The sequence below is a fragment of the Eurosta solidaginis genome, chromosome 4 (assembly GCF_040869045.1).
Source record: "Eurosta solidaginis isolate ZX-2024a chromosome 4, ASM4086904v1, whole genome shotgun sequence".
Taxonomy (NCBI): Eukaryota; Metazoa; Arthropoda; class Insecta; order Diptera; family Tephritidae; genus Eurosta; species Eurosta solidaginis.
This window is the reverse complement of record NC_090322.1, coordinates 31,705,573-31,724,846: the sequence shown is the minus strand read 5'-3', so window position 1 is coordinate 31,724,846 and position 19,274 is coordinate 31,705,573. Positions and strand designations below refer to the sequence as shown.

Here is a 19,274-nt window from a genome sequence, read left to right as displayed (position 1 = left end):
GCGAAATGATATAGAAAATCTTCTGTTAAAAACTTTTCAAGATAAGTGGGTTTATGTAAGAACCATATATATACATACATAAATACTATCCAGTTTTCAAGTACCTAATAATATTTTAAATCATTTCTACTTTTTCAGACCTCTGACACCTCGTTTATGTTGCAGAAAGAAGAAAAAAGTGGAAAAAATCATTCCCAATCCGAAAGCAGAGTGTATGGACTAAAGTGTATCTAAAGTTTTCCAGATTAGTGCTGACGTTCAAGCAGTAAAAGAAAAATAATTATTTTGCACTCATGCATCTATATTCGAGATTCTCTCGCCCTACTGACTGTTCCAAAAACAAGGTGATAAAATACATAGCAGTCAAACGCGACTGATTACAAATGACTTCTGCCAGCAGATGCGTTTAAAAGATAGAAAGAATGCTAACTCGTTAAAAAACCGTCCTCAGTGTGACTGCCAATTTGGCGTTGAGCGATTTTTACAACTATTTTTAGATTCTGCTGTCGGATACAAATGAAGTTCCTTGCATGTGCTGGGCGTTGCCTTCGGTGACCGACCCTTTCTCGATGCTCCTTTTAAGCCACGTGAGCTGCGGCTGGTTCTCAAAGGTTTAAAAGACAACAAGGCTCCCGATCAAGATCGTATCTGTTATGACTTTTACAAGTACGCACCATAGTGTCTCTTAACTGAGCTTCTTGCTTTGTTCAACATAATATTTTTAAAGAAGCAAATTCCTCAATCGTTTCGTAACTCTATCATAGTTGCCCTTTTCAAAAAGGGTGATCGCGATCTTCCATCCAATTACAGTGGGCTATCCCTGCTTTATTCAATATGCAAAATTTTAGCTGGTTTGCTTCTGAGCCGCATCAATGCTTGGCTTGATTGTAACAATATAACTTCTGAATTCCAGGCGGGTTTCCGTAAAGGCTGTTCTACAATGGACAATTTGTGCAATTTAACTAGTATAGTGCAGTTAAACTTTGGTGCAAAGAAGAAAACTTTCGCCTTTTTTGTTGATTTTTCATGTGCTTTTGACACAGTTCCACGGAATATACTTTTCGATAAGTTAGCTCAGCTCGACCTCTCCAGGCACATTATAGAGGTTTTGCGCTCCATTTATGAAGAAACAGCCAGTCAGGTATGGATGGATGGAGTGCTTTCAGATCCGTTTACTGTTAACCACGGTGTACGACAAGGTTGTTTGCTGAGTCCAACTCTGTTCTCGTTATAAATCAACGATTTAAATGGCAGTCTCTCCGGTGGTGTAAAGGTTGCTGACACAACAGTAAAAGTACTTATGTACGCCGACGATATCGTTCTTTTAGCAGACTCTACCACTGTCTTACAGAAAATGATAAATGAGCTTTACGTGTATAGTACGCAGTGGGGTTTGAGAGTTAACCTGGGCTCGAATTACATATTCCGTGATCGAAATGGCAATCGTACGAATAAAGATTACGTGACTGATCGTACGAATGGCAATATTGGTATTATGAGGTACGTTCAGTAACGTATCGTAATTTATGACAGGCAGTAATAGATTGAATGGTGATTTGTAATAGATACTTTGACAGTTAAATGTCATATTCTGATTGTAAATAAGAAAAATTATTTATTTACATTGTGGAATAAATTCCTAAGCAACTTTTAAAAGGAAAAAAGGGGAAAAGAATTGCTTACAAAGAAATTAACACAGGTAATTCTAGTGATGAGTGCACAATTAATAATAAATATAAAAAAGAGGTGGAAGAGAGTTCCTCCTCTTGCTTCAATGATATTTTCCTCCGCTGATGTTATCAATTTCTCCTCGTATGGTCCACCACCAGTCCGAGACTTTGAGCTCGGGTTAAAAGTTAGTTTTCGCTTCGCTTGGTATTTTTGGTCAGCATATACCTACAAATTATAAATATCACAGAATTACAAATTATCATACCAAAAGATGTGTGTTCCGATCGGTTGTTTGATTTACCTTTCTCCACATTTTTGCATCTTTCATAGGTGGGCCTACAGCGTTAAGTTTTTTAGATAGATCCTCCCACAATCGTTGAGATGTCGCCTTTCCTTGGGCACAATTTGGTATGATGTTTTTGGCCAGGTTGGGGTGCTGCTGCATAAATTCTCCCATCATCTCCTTTTGCTTATAATTAAGCTTATTTAGATGCGTCCTTTGGGGAAACAAACATTTTATATTATAAATACTTTTAACTAATTTTATATTTATTTACTTACATTATTAAACTCGAAATTTTCCTTTTAATGTTTGATAAAATTTTCCTTTTTAGTTGTGCTAATATCACTTTACTTTTTTAAAAACAAATTTAAAACGTAAGAACTATAAATTAATTCGTTTAATTTTCAAACTACAACCAATTTTTAATGCACTCGAACGTCTTTTTGCTATCGTATGAAATTTTTTGACGTTTACGATTTGTTGTGTACGTTCACTGAACACATAATACCGAATTTCGATTGCAGCTATTCGTTCACGTATCACGTAATACCAAATAAGTACTTTTAAGAGACGAGTGTTCAGTTCACGGAATACGTAATTCGGGCCCTGGCTAAATCTAAAATAGTAGTGTTCAGTCATGCGTGGTTACAAGGGGGGGGGGGGGGACGTTTTTTTTATTGACTGTAATGAAGTATATAATACTAATCTACATAGTAATTTCTTATCACACAACGGATTTGTACAAATTTTTAATTTTTCTTGCTTTTTTACGTAATTATATATATTTAAAAAAAATGTTCCCCTCCCATAGCTATTTTAAAACAGCGATAAATACTTCCTGGTCAAAATACTTAAATAACCCTCGCATTTGTACCTCAAATAAGATGAACATTTTCGAGGCAGCATGTAGGTCCATTATTTTTTATTGTGCGCAAGTCTGGGGTGTTGATAAGTTTGAATGCGTAGAGAAACAACTTCTTCGCTTCTTTTTAAAAAAGTTAATTTTCTACTAGCTAATCCACCAAACTATATGTTACACCTTGAATCAGGTTTATCGTCGCTATTCAGTCACACCTTACGCATTCACATGCTTTATATTGCGCGCTGTTTAAGTTTGTCAGCAAATAGACTGCCCCGAGTTGTAGCAGAGGAAACAGTGAGACAAGGGTCGTACTGGGTCAAAAAGTGGAGAAACGTTTATGAAAGTGTCGACATGTGCCTCTGTCTGACTTTTCTTCCGCATCGCTTAATATGAGCATACCAATTTTGCTAGAGAAATTGATTCAAAAAGAGTTTGCAGACTATGCCGATAGTTCTTTTCAGTCGTCACATGATTTTTACTCCGACTTGCTCCCTATGTACTATTTTAACGATGAGTATTCTGCGTAAGTCTGATTTTCCTAGCAAGGGGTGGCTTGCTAAATCTTAAGGCTCGATTTTTTAAAAATGTTTTTTTTTTTCCAAAAACTGTTCTATGTGCTATTTATGTGTAGCTGAAGACACCTATCACTTCATTGGGATATGTCCTATATATAAACCCACACGGTTTAAATGGTTGGTGAGAAAGTTTTAGATTTTGCAGAAGGTGGTAAATATCTTTAAGGGTTATAACTATAATTTACTCTTTGTTTATATAAGAAATTGCCTTAAGTATAGAGAACTTATTTTCAACGAATTTTCCTAAATGAGTTGTTTAGTTATAAGTGATATTAAGACACACAGCATTTATTGTTATTGTCTGGAACCTTTATTTATTTTTATATATTTATAGTTTCATTAATTTTGCTTTACTTTTGTAATTACTAGTTGAAAGAAAATAAATAAATCACTACTACTACTACTACTAAAACATAGGTGTGCCCAACACTCATCTACGCAGGGCGGACTGCTATTGCAACAAAAAAAAGGGGTCACATTTTAAGATATTTTAAGAAAATACGGTGATTCAGCTTCGATACTAGTGAAAGAAATAAAAGAAACCCTGAGCTCTAAGTAAGCATGACATTTGTTACGAAAGGCGAAAAACCCCGATTGGCATTAAGGTATTATAAGAAGCTTATAATATATAGCTTGAAAGCTCGACGGTGCTTTCTGGGTAATTCAGTCTGGATAATTTTTCGATTTCTGACAAACAAACCACAGAAATGTTGAATGGAGTTTTTGCAGATAGTTTCGGTTTTGCAATGGTGATATTATATGATATATATTATTGTGCTTCCATAAATCTAATTTATTTTCTTCATAGATGTCGCCTTTTGTATAAAAGAATGTAAACAACGTCATGCTCACCTTACTTACGGATGACTTATTGGAGAAATTTTATTGGGATCTAACTGTTATGGTATAACTTTCCTCTCCCTTACACTTCCATTCCACCTGGCTCAATATCAATGTGTTTCCATTTCTTTCTATTTCAATGCGGTAACCATTTTTCTCTCAGTGCCTTCCCTACTCTTAGAATGCCTATCCCTTTCTCCCAATCTCTCTTCCTGTTTTGGTCTTTTTGAGTATTCTATATATGTCAGCATAATCTGTCGTCAGTTGGTTATCTTAGTGTATCATAAAATATAAAAAAATTAAAATTTGTTTGAATTATCTTACAATAAAACGTGCGATATCATTATCATTATAACTTATTTGTTCTTTTTAGAAGAACGAGTGATGTGAGACGCTTATTACACCTTCGAATGTGTTCAGTTGAAGAAACGTACTTATGGTGCTGAGGTATTGGCTGCCACGATTTGCGTTAGTAAACCTTAGCTATGTCTTGAAAATATTTCACAAACCAGTTGAGAATTAAAAGCGCACGCAATGGCTAGTGAAATAAATGAAAGATAAAATGATCAAAGCTGAAGTGGTGAGAAAACAAATAATATAGTAATTATATTAGACAAACAGACGACTCGAAAGATATTGCGCTTGTATGGGTTGACAAAATTTTATGGGAACAGCGCTTCCATGAAAACGTCAGACCTTTGAATGCTCCTTCAATAGGTTAAACCAAGTACCCTTACCATGCCATGCTTTTTTTTTTTTTAATATGATCATAAATATGATTGCCACTCGCTTTCAACAAAATCTGAAAGGATTTAGCGTATTTTTTATGCAAAGTCTTTGCTTAAAACACCATTTGAAGTGTTTTTATATTAATAAATCACGCGTTAAAAACAAAAACTGCAAAGTAATGCGCAAATGTAATTATCACAACGAACAATTCTTCAAATTCAAACGCGGCAAAGGACAAACAAGATTTTTGGAAAAATTTAACAAACAAAAAAAAAATTTGCAAAAGCTATTGCAACTGTCAATACTTCAACACTTCTTTCGACACTTTTAGAATATGTCGTAACTGCTTAAGAGTTATTTGTGCATTACGTTTGACACATGTCAATTGTTTTTCATCTTTTTGATTTATAGCGCAATCATACTAATGACGCTTGCAATGTTGAGATGGGTATTTGTCAAATAATTAAATTTTTTTAAGAGGCAATTGTTGAGATTTACTGATGTATGCGCATATGTATCCAGTGTACTTTTCAAAAGATTTGTTAAGCCTAGGGTAGTAGAAGGGATATACAAATTATATAGGGAGAAGAAGAGTGTGTGAGTGAGGACTGAAGCACGATGAGAGAAGAAAAGTCTGCGAAGGTGCTTATGTAAAGCATTTATGTACATATTTAAGTGTAATTATATTATACAATTGCATGTAAACGGAATGATTCTGCAACAGCTATGCATTTAGATATTTTATTATAAGTAAAAGGTTTAAATTTAAATTGCATTATTTTTAACAATTTTTATCTTTTCTATTCGTTTCAGATTCCCTAACCACTGCAGCGCACATAAAATTGCTATTTCATATTGAGTGCACTTTTACAAAAATCTATGACTATCTAATGCAACACTGCAAGCACGTGAGCTAACAAAAATCCAATAAAGCACTTTATTGGGTAATAAAATTTCCTACGCAATTTACTACTTGTATTGATTGCCGAACAAACGACACACAGAAATGTCAACCAACTCACATTCAGCACACAAGCAAATTAAATTACAGGTAGGTGCAAGCATATCTATCACAATAAATATAAAAGAAGTAACAAAGTGCAGATAAAATATAAGGTAGTAAAAAGAAAAAAAAAAAAATCACCAACATTACATTTGGCCAACCAATGTGTAACATAAAAAGTCCAGCACAGCACACAACTCACCTGTATGCGATCCTCAGCCAAGCCGGTTTTCATCGAAAGCAATTCACGTGCGCTAACATCCGGATAGTGCGCCTCCTTGAATGCTTTCTCCAATTCCTCTAACTGATTGCTCGTAAATATAGTACGCCCGTGACGTCGTTTATTCTTCTTTTTACTACTCATACCGCCCGCCGCACCACCTAACAGCGCGCTAGGATCACCACCATGTCCGAGTAAACCATTAGGTGCGCCCACAACACTTCCGGCACCTGCCATACCACTTCCGATGGCTGCGGCTGCTGCTGCCGCTGCAGCAGCACCATTCAGAAATGCCTCGTGTGGATGATGGTGAGCATGCGGATGATGTGCATGTGGATGATGCGCGTGTGCCGGAAGATGATGTGCAGGTAAATGATGATGACCATGATGTGCATGTGTGTGTGCATGATGCGCATGGTGGCCATGTTGATGATGATGTGTATGTGCATGATGTGCTACAGCTGCGGCAGCAGCATGATGTGCCAATGCAGCAGCAGCATGCTCGGCGGGTGAGAGTGTAGGGCGTGATGTAGGTGATGTGTTGGTATTGTTATGGCCATTGCCGTTACTGCTGCTGCCATTATTGTTGGTATTATTCGTTGTGTTGCCTCCATTGGATGATGCATTAACGTTGTTGTTACTTGTATGGTTGCCATTCGTTGTGGACAGCTGTGAGGCGTTGCTGCCATTACTTGAATTCGCTTTGCTGGGCGAGTGTGTGTCATCGTTGTTGTTGTTATTGGTCAGGCTATTCGAATAGTCTTGGGCACCACGCGCGGCTTGCTCTAAAAATGGAGAAAATGAAAACAAAAATTGTTTAATTTACATTTGTGATTGGAATAAATGTTTGATATTAATAGAGGAGCATATAAGTTAAGACAGAGATATAGCGCATGAGAGCAAGAGAAAGTTAACTGATGATAGTTAAAAGAACATAACTGTAGCTGAGCTTCTTTTAGAGTCAGTGATGGCTGTATCCTGAAAGACTAGATATTGTTTTCCAAGAGGGTATGAGAAATTTGCAAGAGGGCTTCTTGATAGGGATACTTCCGATCACAGGCTCTGCTAAAATAGAAATGTATTGACCTTTCGTCAGAGTAATCAAGTAATGCGCCATACAAATGGGCCGCCGTGGTGTGCTCTTAGCCTTCTCCATCTACCGCACACGAATATTTGAATGAAGTACAAAGTGATGCGCTTGTTCGTCTGTATTAGGACTAAGACTAAAGTATGGACAACAAAAACGTTCATCGCTATCTAGTATACTAGTATACTTATAAGCTATTCATTCGCGCCGAAGAAATTCACAATGCCATTTGCTATTTCGACCAGCACTTTGAAACCAGCGCAAGGTTAGTAAGCTCAAGGGCCATAGCAAACATCAAAAGACAGCCACAATAATAGCTTTTAAACAAGGGGGAGAATTTGCTTAAGAGCAAGAAGTGGCTTAAGATTCTATGTGTCTTGGGTCAATCGGAGCATATTTATGGCAAATGTTCAATAAGCTTCAGCTATTGTCACCACTCACACTCTCTTGACGTTGTAAGGATTATTATTTTGTGACTATTCAGACTTTTTTTGGTTCTTTTTTACCCATTCCGCGAAAGAAATGTAAGTGCTGGCCCTGTTACGATGTTAAAATCATGATTGGTCTCTTAAACTTCAGGCTACCCTAGACAATTTTTATACTCAGCTGAGCAGAGCTCACAGAGTATATTAACTTTGTTCGCATAACGGTAATCCGTAACGGCATAAACTAATCGAGATAGATATAGACTTCTATATATCAAAATGATCTGGGTCAAAAAAAAGAAATTCATTTAGTCCGTCTGTAAACACGATAACTTGAGTAAATTTTGAGGTAGCTTAATGAAATTTGGTATGTAGGTTCCTGGGCACTCATCTCAGATCGCTATTTTCGAAAAACCGAAAAAGTGCAATAATTCATTACCAAAGACGGATAAAGCGATGAAACTTGGTAGGTGCGATCTTATGACGCAAAATAGAAAATTAGAAAAATGTTTGACAATGGGCGTGGTACCGCCCACTTTTAAAAGAAGGTAATTTAAGAGTTTTGCAAGCTGTAATTTGGCAGTCGTGAAGATATCATGATGAAATTTGGTAGGCACGTTACTCCTATTACTATATGTGTGCTAAATAAAAATTAGCGAAATCGGATGACGAACACGCCCACTTTAAAAAAAAAATTTTTGAAGTCAAATTTTAACAAAAATTTAATATCTTTACAGTATAAAAGTAAATTATGTCAACATTCGACTCCAGTAATGATATGGTGCAACTAAATACAAAGATAAAAGAAAATTTCAAAATGGGCGTAACTCCGCCCTTTTTCATTTAATGCGTCTAGAATACTTTGAATGCCATAAGTCGAACAAAAATTTACCAATCCTTGTGAAATTTGGTAGATTCTATGACGATAACTGTTTTCTGTGAAAATGGGCGAATTCGGTTGAAGCCACGCCCAGTTTTTATACACAGTCGACCGTCTGTCCTTCCGCTCGGCCGTTAACACGATAACTTGCGCAAAAAACGATATATCTTAACTAAACTTAGTTTACTTGGTTTGTATTACTTATCTGAAGTCACTTTATCTTGGTATAAAATATGGCCGAAATCCGACTATGACCACGCCCACTTTTCCGATATCGAAAATTACGAAAAATGAAAAAAATGCCATAATTCTGTACCAAATATGAAAAAAGAGATGAAACATGGTAATTGTATTGGTTTTTTGACGCAAAATATAACTTTAGAAAATACTTTGTAAAATGGGTGTGACACCTACCATATTAAGTAGAAGAAAATGAAAAAGTTCTGCAGGGCGAAATCAAAAGCCCTTGGAATCTTTGCAGGAATACTGTTCGTGGTATGACATATATAAATAAATTAGCGGTACCCGACTAAAGATGTTCTGGGTCACCCTGGTCCACATTTTGGTCGATATCTCGAAAACGCCTTCACATATATAACTAAGGGCTACTCCCTTTTAAAACCCTCATTAATACTTTTAATTTGATACCCATATCGTACAAACACATTCTGGAGTCACCCCTGGTCCACCCTTATTGCGATATCTCGAAAAGGCTTCCAACTATAGAACTAAGGCCCACTACGTTTTAAATAATCATTAACACCTTTCATTTGATACACATGTCATACAAACACATTCCAGGGTTACCCTAGGTTCATTTTGCTAAATGGTGATTTTCCCTTATTTTGTCTCCAAAGCTCTCAGCTGAGTATGTAATGTTCGGTTACACCCGAACTTAGCTTTCCTTACTTGTTTTTTTTGAGATAAAGACTCCATGACGTGACGACCTCAATTCGTAAAGGTTGATCAACTTTTCTGGGCTAGTAATTTATAGAGTTCTTAATCTCTCTTGCTCACTCTTGATTGATAAACGTGAGATCTAGTTGGTCATGTCAGAGAAACCTGATCCTCTGTTACTCAATTTAAGGAGGAAATAGAGCCCTGCAACGAAAGGAAACTTTGTAATCGAAAAGTAACTTTTGCCTTAGGTAGATGAGTTAATCTCAACTTCCTGCTGCTCTCCGACTGCAATCTTTGATTGAATGATGTAGTCGAGCCGTCGGTAGTTTTTTCATTCACTCCCGACCGCTGCTATTCAAATAACCCACTTAAGTTAAACCCTTTAATCAATTATTTGTACATACTTTTCCATTTAATCCCTTCTTACAACACTCATATGTCACATTTGTCAGAAGAAAACCTTTTTTCTTTCTTTATAACTCATTCCCAACACTAATCGCCAAACAATCGTCAAATCACTTTCACTTCGCTCCAAAAGGATTCCACTTAATTTCACAACAAAAGGTGAAGGCGTAGGAAATTTGTATTAAATTCATATACACAAATCGCCCACTTCAATCGAAATCATTTTTACTTTTCGTACATCCTACAATCGTAATCCCTCGATAATGCCAAAACAATAACAATAAACCCAACATACAATCCTTCCTGGCATACCATATTCGTACATACATATGCCCATATCCGATTTCACATGCCATAATTGGCATTAAATACCGTAAAGGGTACAAACACACATCTCTTAATATTATTATTATTATTTTTTTTTGAAAAGGTAAATTTGTAATTTACTTAAACTATTTTCTATACTGTCTGCCGTCTGCCTGTTTGACTGGCATGCCAACACGCTCGCCCATTTTTTTCTCCACATTTCTATGCACTCCACACATGAAAGACCTCTAAGCCTGTGGTAAGTTGAGCCCTATTTCCCGCATGAAAGGAAAAAAAAAACAATAAAATCACTTTGCCTGCACAAAAGCATGTTTTCACTGCCAAAAATTTTTACAAATAAAGAAAAATTAAAAAAAATTCGCATAAAAAATGTCTCTCTGCAACACCTTTTTTCCAGCTGACTGTCACAATAGAATGCGCCCCTATTTGGATTGGAGGAAACGTGTGCATATGTTGTGTTGTCTTTGAATGCCGTTGAAGTCTTAAGATACCAACAATTTGACATTTTGTTCAAATTTGCGATGAGTTTGCATATCTCCAAAATAAACACACAAAAATATTTGATATGCAACTCTAAAGTTACCCAATTGGAAAAATGAGAAACAGTGTGTATTTTACATGACGTGCACGCACACATTCTTAAAACGGTCAAAAGATTTTACATTTCAACCTCCAGCGGGCAAGGGGGCTTAGAATATACCCACGGCACGTACGCCTGTCGTAAAAGGCGACTAAAATACCCAATTAATTCGAGGGGTTGTGTAGCGCAATCCTTTCAAGTGGATGCCAGCGCAATTGAAAGCTTCGCCAACCCAACTGTCAACCTCACCTACCCGTGACTAATCCTGTTGCTTAAGCAGCCGAGGGTCTGGCTACCCTAAGTTCCTCATGGAGGAGCGGAATAGCCTATAAGGTTAATTAACCTTAACGGTGCTTGTTACCGGTACGTAACGGATTTATATCCGGCAAAGGACCATTAACATGGATAACATTCCCCAAGAACCCTCAAGTAGTGTCTTTATCGCTACAACAAGAACAGCACCTCATATTCCAGCTCAACTCATAAGTCCCAGCAGTTCATACCAGGCTGCAAACCGAACCGCACCGTCAACGGTAATTATTTTACTATTTAGTATAAACAGGTTGAAAATCTTAATCGTAGCGGTTCGACGATTCAGAGGTGCCTAGGAACTGGCTCATGAACCGCTACAAATTTCTCTAGTTTTCTTATTTCACCCGTTGTGTGTGTCATAACTGACGCCAGCTCATTATTGATCTGCTGCACATATGTATGTGTCTTTCCCAGCAATGTTCTAAGTGAAACTTTTATAGCCTGCTACTCGTCCTTATACGTGTACGGTTAGTTCAGTTAGCTTGATCTTAATGAACTTACAAAATTTAACAAAAAGAGTGTGTATTTTGGGTAGAGGGGGCTAGGCGGTAGCTCCGCTGTTATTTATGGCTCGCTAAGCTTCAAAGATTAATTTTAAAAGTGAGTCATCGTTTGATTGAAAGGTTGTTTTCCGTCATCCCTGGTTAAATTAAGTTCTGCGTTATGCCATCTTCAGTTCCATTTTTCGTCATGGTCATAATATCTTAAACCCTATAAATAAGATGTGTTAGAGTAATGCTGTGGACTTAATTTCTTACCAGGAAATACAAAAAACTCTAAACAAGTCGACCTCCGTAAGTAGAGTGGCGAAATAAACTATTTTCTTTTCCATAATTCTATTCCTACAATTTTGAACCTAAGGCTTGATGAACTATAATCACCTAACCTCTGTCTCTGGAGAGTGGGACCTATCGCCGCTCTGGTAAAATTATGATTCCGAAGAACAAATCTTGTGTAGCAGTATATTTTATAAAAACAGTTTTTAAAAAGTTTTCAGATAAATCCAAACCAACGATCGCAGTCTCCTGTTGCTATACGAACCGTAAACTCTGGATAGATGGATTTAGGAAACAGCAACATCCATCGCAAAACACAACGAAGATCTGTTATTGGTACATTGGATTGAGTAGTCGATTAGGAACTAAAGTTCTCTTTATGAAATTAATGAAAATGCTTGGATTCAAAAAATCTTTATGCAGAAACTCTCCGGTCTTTGCTTGCCTAAGTGCTTGTAAAGCACTGGAAATTTGTACGCCTATTGGGGGGAAAGAATGTAGGTTGGCGGTGTTCGCGTTTTGCTTTCTAGCTGGCATGCACAATCCCAGAAGGCAATCATAGAGTACTACACCAGAAGAGCACTCAGAGTTCTTTGTAATTATCACTAAGCAATTTGGGTTTCAGAATGTTATACGAACGGTTTTACTAATCTTAATATGATAGCAAAATATGGGTAAAAACAAATTTTCCTACTGGGTGCTTTGGAGTGTAAGATGTATGTTCTCATACTCGAGCAGTAAAAAATGCTCAACAAACACATGCTTATTGATAACACACACGCACACACACAATTTCAATCGTTTTACTCTCAAGGAAAGAGCTTTCTCGCATGCGATAAAACATTAAAACCGCTAGCCATTTGAAGCAAAATCACAGAAGAGTGAGTGAGTGATTGATGTGTGTGATTTCGGTTGTACTATGATTAGTACGAAAGAGTACGGCAAATGTCAACGAATTTTTGCACGTTTGACAAATATTTTTTTTAAAAGCCATTCAACTAAAAGTAGATTGACAAGCAATGATTATTGTGTATGAAAGAGTAAAGATGTGTATGTGTGTGTGTGTAAAAGAAATGTGCGCTGCTGTGGCACGAAGGGTTAAGTTACCGTTTCGCATATTTGAACGAATTGAAAATTGGGCAAAAAAAAAGCAGCAAATTGGAGTTCTGCGAAGTTGTTAACAACGGGTTTTCAATGCTTATTGTTGTTGTACTTTGTACTACTCTGTCATTGCTGATTTTTTATTGTATTTTATATTTTGTTGTGACAATTAGGGTGTTAAGTGGTTTTAGCAGATTCATACACAAATACACCAAAATAAAAATAAACATACAAACATAACAGTCGCATCAAATTATGTTGAAAACGTGTTCTTTTTTGTTGTTGTTATCATCTATTGTTATGCTGATAAGGCATCAAGGCGTTACAGGCAATTGTGAGTGGTGCGTCTTTTGTGCATTCTGATCCTAATTTGATTTTCGGTTAAGCGCAATGTGTTTTCCTCTTTATTATCTGGTAAATTTGAGCAGATTAAGGTTATTGTATTTCAATTTGAGCCAATCATGTTTTGAAAATAAAAATTTAAGCGAAATATGAAAAAATATGTAGGGCGATGTCTCCTAACTGATTTTAGTGATGATAAAAATTCATTAATGGAATATCTATAAAAGAGGAACTAAAACTGAAGAGGCGTTAAACAAATAAGACAAAATAACTTAAAAAAATTACATTAAGCAAAATAAAATAATATAAAAGTAAAAAAAAAAACAAAAAAAAACTTTTTAAATATAAATTTTTTCAAAATAAGTACCCAATATAACAAAAAAAATGTATGGTAAAAAAAAATACCAAAATAAAAAAATAATTATTTTCTAACAAATAATAACAAAAATACACAAAAAAATTAAAATAATATAGAATGAAGTAAATAAAACAAAAGGGGAAAAATAAATAAAACACACAAATAATAAAGAAAAGTAAAAAAAATGTTTAAGAATATGAAAAAGTTAACAAGAAAATTAATTGAAAAGCAAAATTAAATCAAAAAGTTTAACAAAAATAAAAAAATGAAACATATTAAAATAAAAAAGAAAACAAATAAATTAATTGAAAGGCAAAATTAAATCAAAATGTTTAACAAAATTAATTTAAAAAAATGTAACATATTAAAATAAAAAAGAATAATAAAAAAACAAATTAAATCAAAATTATTAGAAAAGGAATAAATTTAATGAGAAACTAAATGCAGTATTCAAAAACGAAGAAAAATAAATTGAAGTAAAACATAATAAAAAAAAAAAAACAAAATAGCATAACGAAACAAACAAAAAAAGTAATGAAATAAAACAAAATAATTTAATAACACCGAAATAAACCCGCCGAAATAAAAAAAAATAAAAAAGTATTAAACGAATGGAAAAGGAAAAAAATAATAAAAGAAAAAATAAAATAAACCGGAAATGTTCACTAAAAAAATAGTTGATTAGTTTAGTCGATTAGCGAATAATCGATTGTAAACAAGGGCCCTAGTACTACATATTGTTATTATTAGGTCTCGATGCACGCTATTCTAATTGACCTTTCAGCATATTACTGTATGTGTAGGCTTTTAATGTATAAAAAGGTCCTTTTACTTCATATCGCGAAAGGATTAATTAAGAGTCACGCCACCTAGATGGAAGAGTATTTACCTTGCCAGAGCCGGCGCTTCATCCTCGAGATCATAAAAGCGACAGATTTGCTTATCAGATAAATTCAACTTACTTAGGTGATGTCGTAGACTACAGTGTTCCCCCAGTGAGAGTTTGTAGGTACTCTTTGCTTAAATTAATGAGTCTAATACTCTCGTTGCTGGAAGTATGAACAATTTGGCCTGTCCTTGCTCTGCGCATTCAATCCTGTGTCGTCTGAACTGCTTTATATCCCATTTATTTATCGTTTCCCTAGTGAGTGCCTTTGTGTGTCCACAGAATGGCTCTAGACCATAGAATGCTACTATATTACCAGCCTTGTCTCCCGGTTCATTACGTTCATGTCCCTAATGTCCCGGAAACCATACTAACAAAACCTTGTTTTTGGCTACCAAATCATTTCGAACTCCATTAATCCACTAGCTTAAAAGTAATTGTGTAAGACTGCAGGCTACCGACTGTGACTAATGAAGAAACTCCTCGAGGATAAGCCTCTTCGTAGACATTCCCTACCACAAACTTATAATGCAGGGATTCTGAAAAATAGTGGCGTAGCATTCAATTGATATAGATTTTTTTGATTTTTGCCCAAAGATGCCGGCTCCCCTTTTTTGTCAAAGCCGCTCATTCAATGCAGTCATAGTTGGGGCAAACCGAAATTAAAGCTCTATATTTATGTATTCACTTCGTATGTGTTCACTTCGGAAAAGCAGTGCAACCTAGAGCGATCGAGGTTCTTAGAACTTGCTGATCACAAAGCTACTTTCGAGACAGCAAAAGTTTAGCAACTAAGAGGTAGGAGGCACAGTGGTCCCTATGCATCTTACAATTGTGGTTACCACAGCGGAAACAGAGATGTATGACACGATAGCGAAGTATAATAATTCTATCCGTAATTCATTGAAATTCTTTTGCTTACTAAGCGATTTCACAGAAATTGTATTAGGAAATTTTTTCTTTTTTACTCTTCGTCTTCCAGAGCACAACCTCGGATAATACAATTAAATACTTTTTTGCTTGCACAGGAACTTTCACTTTCATATTCCACTCTTATTACCATATCACATTTCATTTTCTGTACACACAAGAAAGTATTCGACTATTTGATATCCTACAAAAATAACAATACAAATTGCTTAATTGAACAATTAATTGTATAGAACGCAGGAAGGACACGCTGATAGGCAGGATTAATAGCCCTTAAAGTAAATAAATGGCACAATGAAAAAATATGAAAGAAAAACTAAAAACCTAACAAGAAGAAATGGAGAAAGTCTCGAAAGATTGGTGTGATTTAATTGCATGAGCGAATATACAAAAGCAATTCTAGGTAAATAAAAGCAAAGAATTTCTTTTATTATATTAAATAAAAAAAAAATAAAAAACAAGTAAGGAAGGCTAAGTTCGGGTGTAACCGAACATTACATACTCAGTTGAGAGCTATGGAGACAAAGTAAGGGAAAATCACCATGTAGGAAAATGAACCTAGGGTAACCCTGGAATATGTTTGTATGACATGTGTATCAAATGGATGGTATTAAAGAGTATTTGTAAGAGGACCATGGTTCTATAGGTGGACGCCATTTAGGGATATCGCCATAAAGGTGGACCAGGGCTGACTCTAGAATTTGTTTGTACGATATGGGGATCAAATGAAAGGTGTTAATGAGTATTTTAAAAGGAAGTGGGCCTTAGTTCTATAGGTGGACTTCTTTTCGAGATATCGCTATAAAGGTGGACCAGGGGTGACTCTAGAATGCGTTTGTACAATATGGGTATCAAACGAAAGGTGTTAATGAGTATTTTAAAAGGAATCGGGCCTAAGTTCTATGAGTGGACGCCTTTTCGAGATATCGCCATAAAGGTGGACCAGGGGTGACTCTAGAATGCGTTTGTACAATATGGGTATCAAATGAAAGGTGATAATGAGTATTTTAAAAGGGAGTGGGCCTTAGTTCTATAGGTGGACGCCTTTTCGAGATATCGCCATAAAGGTGGACCAGGGCTGACTCTAGAATGTGTTTGTACAATATGGGTATCAAATGAAAGGTGTTAATGAGTATTTTAAAAGGGAGTGGGCCTTAGTTCTACAGGTGGACTTCTTTTCGAGATATCGCCATAAAGGTGGACCAGGGGTGACTCTAGAATGCGTTTGTACAATATGGGTATCAAACGAAAGGTGATAATGAGTATTTTAAAAGGGAGTGGGCCTTAGTTCTATAGGTGGACGCCTTTTCGAGATATCGCCATAAAGGTGGACCAGGGGTGACTCTAGAATTTGTTTGTATGATACGGGTATGAAATGAATGGTGTTAATGAGTATTTTAAAAGGAAGTGGGCCTTAGTTCTATATGTGGACGATTTTTCCAGATAACGCCATATAAGTGGACCAGGGGTGACTCTATAATGTGTTTGTACGGTATGGGTATCAAATTAAAGGTATTAATGAGGCTTTTAAAAGGGAGTGGCCCTTAGTTGTATATGTGAAGGCGTTTTCGAGATATCGACCAAAATGTGGACCAGGGTGATCCAGGACATCATCTGTCGGATACCGCTAATTTATTTATATATATAATACCACGAACAGTATTCCTGGCAAGATTTCAAGGGTTTTTTATTTCGCGTGGCTTCAACCGATTTCGCCCTTTTTCACAGAAATAAGTTATCGTCCCAGAATCTAAGCCCCCCCACATTCACAGGGATTGGTAAATTTTTGTTCGACTTATGGCATTAAAAGTATCCTAGACAAATTAAATGAAAAAGGGCGGAGCCGACCCCATTTTGAAATTTTCTTTTAGTTTTGTATTTTATTGCACCATATCATTACTGGAGTTGAATGTTGACATAATTTACTTATATACTGTAAAGATATTAAATTTTTTGTTGAAATTTGACTTAAAAATTTTTTTTTAAAGTGGGCGTGGTCATTCTCCGATTTTGCTAATTTTTATTAAGCATACATATAGTAATAGGAGTAAAGTTCCTGCCAAATTTCATCATGATATCTTCAACGAGTGACAAATTACAGCTTGCAAAAGTTTTAAATTACCTTCTTTTAAAAGTGGGCGGTGCCACGCCCATTGTCCAAAATTTTACTAATTTTCTATTCTGCGTCATAAGTTCAACTCACCTACCAAGTTTCATCGCTTTATTCGTCTTTGGTAATGAATTATCGCACTTTTTCGGTTTTTCGAAATTGTCGATATCGAATTTGTTTTCGATCCCTTTGATTTTGATATATGGAAGTCTATATCTATCTCGATTCCTTTATACCTGTACAACCAACCGTTAATATACTCTGTGAGCTCTGCTCAACTGAGTATAGAAACAAAAAAAGTATCGCATGTCAACACCATTCTAAGCTAAAGTATGCTACAAATAGCAGAGCAAACAGAAACGTGCGCAAATTATGTGCTAATTGAATTATTATTATTTGTGTGTGAACCACAATAAAGCAATGGCGCGTATGGGTGCGTCAGTGTGTTTGATCAGAGCAATCGATATTATAGGAAAATGAGCCGAAAGAGTGCTGGTCAATTTTTGCCATTAACTGATGCGTTTATAATGCCATTTACTTATGAGGTGGGTTATATTATGGTCAAATAGGGCACAATCTCTTTCAAATATACACACTCGCACACATACTGATGCATACGCTCCCTTTGCACCAGCAAGTTTTGAGCTCGTGTGCTTTTTATTACACTCAATCTCGTAGCCAATAGGGAAAAATGGCATGCGTTTGTGTGCTTTATTGTTAGTGGTCACCTACTAATTGGTTTCGTTAAGAAGTTCGTTCGTACGTTTGCGTACGTACACAAATTGATTGATTAGCAATGAGGGAGTAGTTTAGTTATAAATAAATTGGTAACTAATAGGCTTGAAATTGGCATAATTGCTGATTGAGCTGCTTAACACATTCGGCTTCAATTAATTTCAGAGGTTGCGAGAGAATCAATTAATTTTTCCATATAAAAATTAAGAGCGGTAATTCCCGCTTTTTTCCACTGAATAGTTGTAAATTTTCTGGACTAATGTCATGAATTCCCGCTATGACGGGTGTTCACACATTAACTTTTTTAATAGTACTTTCAGGTGTTCTATACAAATTGCGGGAATTCGATAGTACCAACATGCGCGGGGATTCCCGCAGTTTGTTTTATTGAAGGCTCTTCTAAGCAAAAATAAACGGCTGGTACGTTTAAACTTTGAACGGGGATTACCCATATTAGAATTAGTTGAATTGTGGTTTTCTTGTTATCGACAGTGTTAGACTACTTTACCAACACTACCAATGTACAGTGATAAAAAGTTAAACCGTTTTTGGCGATTGAAAGATTTGATTCAAAATGTGCGGTAATTCCCGACATTGTTTTACTGAGGGGCACTTGAATGACGGGAATTCCCGGTGTTAAAGCTTTGCACATGCAAAGAGAACAAACGAGTTCAAGTAGAAATTACTAGTTTACGGTACTTTGTGATATACCAAACTCTCTTGTTGGAACCAGCGGAGCAGATAAACAATTTGACGTAGCAAATTCAGAGTTCTGCTGGCCTTTTGCAGTTTGTTCTTGTTGTAGATGGGCATCGAGTCTGCTGAGAAAACTCATTTTTTCAAAGGTAGCGTGGTTCTTCTTGCTAAAGTAAGATGGAAGGCGCTCAAAGGAACTCATCGTGCTAATGGATGTCGATAAGTGAGTTGCCGAAAGTGA

At 36.0% G+C, this 19,274-nt stretch overlaps 1 protein-coding gene across 2 annotated transcripts in view; it reads right to left on the bottom strand.

Annotated features, from left to right (window-relative positions):
* The window catches only part of Vsx1 (Visual system homeobox 1), a 101,303-nt gene that overhangs the window by 33,836 nt on the left and 48,193 nt on the right, over nt 1–19,274 (bottom strand). For both annotated transcript variants that reach the window (XM_067781127.1, XM_067781126.1), the window contains exon 3: nt 6,166–6,968. In XM_067781127.1, coding sequence (XP_067637228.1) covers nt 6,166–6,968 — 803 coding nt within the window. The remainder of the gene's footprint in view (nt 1–6,165; nt 6,969–19,274) is intronic.